The 5000-nt window shown below is 44.0% G+C and overlaps 1 protein-coding gene across 1 annotated transcript in view; it reads left to right on the forward strand.

The window, feature by feature from the left end:
* LOC125046423 (sodium channel protein para-like) overlaps nucleotides 1-5000 on the forward strand; it is a 183163-nt gene that overhangs the window by 85227 nt on the left and 92936 nt on the right. The window contains exons 9-11 of the mRNA XM_047644199.1: nucleotides 1800-2162; nucleotides 3618-3761; nucleotides 4317-4361. Of these exons, the coding sequence (XP_047500155.1) occupies nucleotides 1800-2162; nucleotides 3618-3761; nucleotides 4317-4361 (552 nt within the window). The remainder of the gene's footprint in view (nucleotides 1-1799; nucleotides 2163-3617; nucleotides 3762-4316; nucleotides 4362-5000) is intronic.

Raw genomic sequence — 5000 nt, forward strand, 5'->3', positions numbered from 1 at the left:
GTATGTGTGTCGTCCGTTCCTCTGGATATCTAGTTGTACCTTGTGTATCTTACGGCAATACAGATATGTTGCATATATGTTGCAGAATCCTTGCATATACTCTACTACATACGAAAATGATATATCTCACACATCGACATATATGTTGCAATCGATATGGCATTGCTGTCAAGTGTAAACTACCTGTGTTGTTGTTGTTATTTTTCCTGCATGCTTTTCTGCACACTAAGTCTGTCGTGTTGCAGTATGACTTGTTAGTCCCTACGACAATAGTGTGTGTTTGTGTGTGTGTGAGTGAGAGAGAAAGAGAGAGAAGGAGAGAGAGAGAGAGAGAGAGAGAGAGAGAGAGAGAGAGAGAGAGAGAGAGAGAGAGAGAGAGAGAGAGAGAGAGTGAGAGAGAGAGAGTTTAGCCTAAAAGTTAACGGCTCTTACTAATCATAATCTTGTGTGAACGCCAGTCCTATCAGTGAGTCTGCTACATCGATTCAAGGTGTAGTCTCACGCTAATATAGATTTGGTCCATGAGTAGAGGTAATGTATCTCATAATGAAGGATTGCTGTTACATAGGTTTTGCTTAAAATTATGTGGGTATAGACGTGGTATCTGCTTCACCTAACAAATCTCATTTCGTGAGCCAAAATGTGTAAGGGTCTGTGTGTGTGTGTGTGTGTGTCTGTGTGCATGTGTGTGTTTGTTTGTATGTGTGTGCCTGCGTGTATATGTACGTGTGTTTAGCCATACTCTCACGCAGGTACGTTAGGCCTTCCTGTAGGCGGACCTCGTTCGTGCAGGAATGCTCGGCCGTGCAGCACGTGTAGTCATGAGCGTGCAAGGGTGCCTGGCCTTCCTGCACGCCCGCGCTCCGCCAAGAGACAGACCCAAACCCACATTTTAGTCTAGACCAAATAGCCTAGAGTTACTTGATAGCGAACAAAGAGTATCAGCATGCGAAACAAATTCTTAGATTCTTAGAGAGCAAGTGTTAGAATGTGTTATACAGTTAATAAGTAGTGTTTTAGACACTGTAGAATCTAGTATAGATTACTGTATGGTCCATTTTGGCGTGTCAGGTCTCCACAGGGGGCAAAAACCCCTACTTTGTTTAAGAAATTCTAATCATCAAACTAGAAGATCAATCGACTGTTGGTCCACATTGGATGTAGAAAGATTCCATGTTTGTCTGTCTCTAGTGATGTGCTGAACAGAACTGATATCTCCTCTTCTCAGTGTCTATGTGGATGTGTTCGTCAGCTTTCCTTTTTCACTGCCTCTATGTAGACGTGTGTGCGGGCGTGTCTGCCGCTTCTCTCTCTGATGCGGCGCGGCGTCAGTGCCCGAGGCGGAGTCCGCTGTCGGGTACCGGGGCCCTCTGGTGGGCGCTGGTACTCGACGACGGGGGCCCGCCCGCCCGCGCCGCAGAACTCATCCACATTGTTATTGTACCGCACCCGCCTACGCTCGAGCACTGGCTTCCATCACTGCTTCCAAAATTTTGACACATAATGTAGCTAAGTTTAGATGGCCAAGACGCCTGAAGAGCGGGCGGTCCCTTCTGAATACCCCCTGCGGGTGCAGGAGGGCGACGCCCCTCCCGTGCGGATATTAGAGGAACTGGCCGCGTGTTGCCTCGTGACGCAGGCGAGCCACGTGGCCGGAGTGCTGACGTAGGAGCGGTAGAAGAGATCAGTGTTTGAGCCGCAGGTTGTCGTGTCCCCAGCAAGCAGTAGGATCTGTGGGGCTGATGTGGGCGGAACCACGCCCACACCGGCCTCATGGTGGCGCTGTCTTCTTCTTGCAGGCGAGTCTTAGCCTCCCTGGCTCACCTTATAACATTCGAAAAGGGTCCCGGGGTAGCCACCAATTCACCTGGCGGACCGCTAACGGCCGGCGCTTTGGCGACAAGAAGCCTCTGGTGCTGTCCACGTACCTGGACGCACAGGAGCACCTGCCATACGCCGACGACTCCGCCGCGGTCACACCCATGAGCGAGGAAAACGGTGCCATCATCGTGCCTGTGTATACCACCCTGGGCTCCCGCCACAACTCCTACACTTCCCACACGTCCCGTATTTCCTACACCTCCCACGGGGATCTAATCAACGGCAAGCCACCCACCAAAGAGTCTCAGCTCCTGAACAGGATGGCCTCCCACGTCCCAGAGGTCATTATTAATATATATATATATTTTTAGTCCCAAGTGTGTGAGTAAATGGTCGTCCTCCTTTTCCCCTCTGCCCTCGTCCCCTCATGCTCATGCTCCGCCCCCTTCTTCCCCCTTTTTCCCCTCATCTCCCGCCGACTCGTCCTCAGCCCATCTGAAGCCTCGATGGACCTCAAGTTTGGTATGAGTGTCTCCATTTTCGCTCCCTTTAGCCCCCCCACCCCCCTCGCCCTTCCCCCTCCCTACTGCTAAGTGTAGGTAGGCCCTTCGTCCCTCCTCCAGTAGGCCTATCACAACGTGGGTTCCCATATCCGCACAGCCGGGTTAACCATCATTCTTCTTATTTTATTTTCTACGACGCATATATATATAAATTTTATTTCTTATTCCTTCCTCCAGCACGCTTATCTCTCTCACCTTGATTATTTTTTTCAATTATTTTTTTTATTTTCTCTCTCTTCACCTTCGCACCATATAAACCTTTATTCAAGCGTCACCGCTTTTTCTCACGTTTCATCTTCTACAGAGCACGAGTGACAGTTTCTCCCATTAAGTATGGAATCACAAGACAAAAAAAAAATCACCCTGTGCGAGCCAATGGACCAAACAGCCACTTTCTTATTCTCAGGCTAATACTAGACATGTTACAGACACTTTAGGTCATACACACAAGCGCGCGCATCTAGGAACACGTGAGAAGCAGCTAAGTATGTGGTAGAGACAGCTGGTAAACACCTTACAGAAGCCCCAGCCAGGGAAAAGTAGGGAAAACCGTATACATGAACAATAAACGTAAACAATAACTACAAGCAATAGACATAAAGAACAACAGTGAACAGAACACAGCATCCCGAAAGAAACAGACACACACACACACACACACACACACACACACACACACACACACACACACACACACACACACACACACACACACACACACACACACACACACAGTATTCACAAAAAACAAAAATACAAATACAAACAATTCTACCGGAAGAGTTTTATGAAGCATAGAAGAACAGGGCTTAGGAAACATCAGGAATATTACATCTGAGAGAGAGAGAGAAAGATATGTGATGACAAGGCACCTCAAAGCAGGGTAAGATAAATATGTATGAATACACGCATGTACGTCTATACATATAAATATAGATATATACATGCATTCTTATGTGTGTATATATACATATACATATAGATATGTGTACATGGAAAGAAACACCAGGCAACAGACACTTCAAGACAGGGTTTGAAAGGAGAACTCTATTAGCAGGGATACTACACACCTCAGAGCAGGCTTAACATCAACACCAGAGTTGACAGTGCCTAGATCTCTGAGACAGACAGTTCGGTTTTCAGTTCAAGCGACTTTAGAGAGATAAATAAAAAAAAAAAAAAATCTAGTGCCTCATTCCCGCTGTTAAAGTCTCCTTTTGTAACTTCCCGTAGCTGGACAATAAGCATATGCTGCAGATGCTACCGCTCAGACTGGAGGGCGAAGCATTGACTAAGAAGGATGACGAAGTTATTGATAACATCATTCGGGAAATATTTGGCCCTGATATCAACCTAGAATATATCGACAAAGATGCAGTAAGTAGGAGTACCGGATTATTTATTTTACAATTAGTTATCATTATTATATTATATTTTTATTCTTTTTTTTTTCTAACAAAACCAAAAAAGGGAAATTCTTATGTGTTATGATACATTCTCTTTTTTTTTTCTATTTTTTAAGAGAAGTATGTTCTAAAAGTAAATATTAAAACAACTGATCCTCCTGGAAATGAAAAGTCTGTGTTCCTCTTGAATTAACTGTCCTTCTTAAGCTTAAAAAAAAGAGAGATGTTCTGTTTTATTTTTAGCACTCATTCAATAAACGGTAGTTTCCCATAATATAAAACTTAGATTTAAAAAAAAAAAACAGAGGGCACTTAATTAAACTCCAAAAAATACGATTTAAACAAATAAATAAATTTTTAAAAAACTAGATTATATATCCATATATATACATAGTTTTTAGAAGAGGAAGAAGAAGAAAAAAAACATAAAAAAAAAGTAAATCAATATCTTTATATAACATTTCTAGATCAAAACAACACGGGACTTTTATTAGACTAAGTCACCAAATTTTTCTCCCTCTGCTAGTCGGTTCAAGGCACTCCTCTAGGAAGGTCCAAAGAGAATGTGGTTGTAAGTGTTCTTCTCCCTCTGCGTGTTAAAAGTGCCCCGTCACTGTCATTGTATGTGGTTTGGCTCAGCAGAATGTCAGAGCACATTTCTTTTGACACACTTCCCTCCCTTCTGGATTCCCCCTTCCTCCTCCTCCTCCTTCTCCTCCTTCTCCTCCTTCTCCTCCTTCTCCTCCTTTTCCTCCTTCTCCTTCTCCTCCTTCTCCTTTTCCTTCTCTTCCTTCTCCTTCTCCTCCTTCTCCTTCTCCTCCTTCTCCTCCTTCTCCTTCTCCTCCTTCTCCTTCTTCTGTTCCTCCTTCTCCTTCTCTTCCTCCTCCTCTTTCTCTTCTTCCTCCTTCACTTTCTTTTTATTCTTCTACTTTCTTTCAAAGATTAAATTCTTTATTCTTCTTGCTTCTTCATCTTCTTCATCTTTTCCTAATTTATCTTCTACTTTATCTCATTTTCTCTGTGTCTGTCTGTCTCTTTGCCTATCTCTGTTTGTCTTTCTGTCTGGCTCCATCTCTCCTTCTCCCCCTCTCTCTATCTATCTATATATCTATCTATCTGTTTATCTATCTATCTATCTATTTATCTATCTATCTATCTCCACCCATCCTCACCTCACTTACATCCACCAAAGCAACCACCACATGGCACA

This window comes from Penaeus chinensis, chromosome 39 (genome assembly GCF_019202785.1).
Source record: "Penaeus chinensis breed Huanghai No. 1 chromosome 39, ASM1920278v2, whole genome shotgun sequence".
Lineage (NCBI taxonomy): Eukaryota > Metazoa > Arthropoda > Malacostraca > Decapoda > Penaeidae > Penaeus > Penaeus chinensis.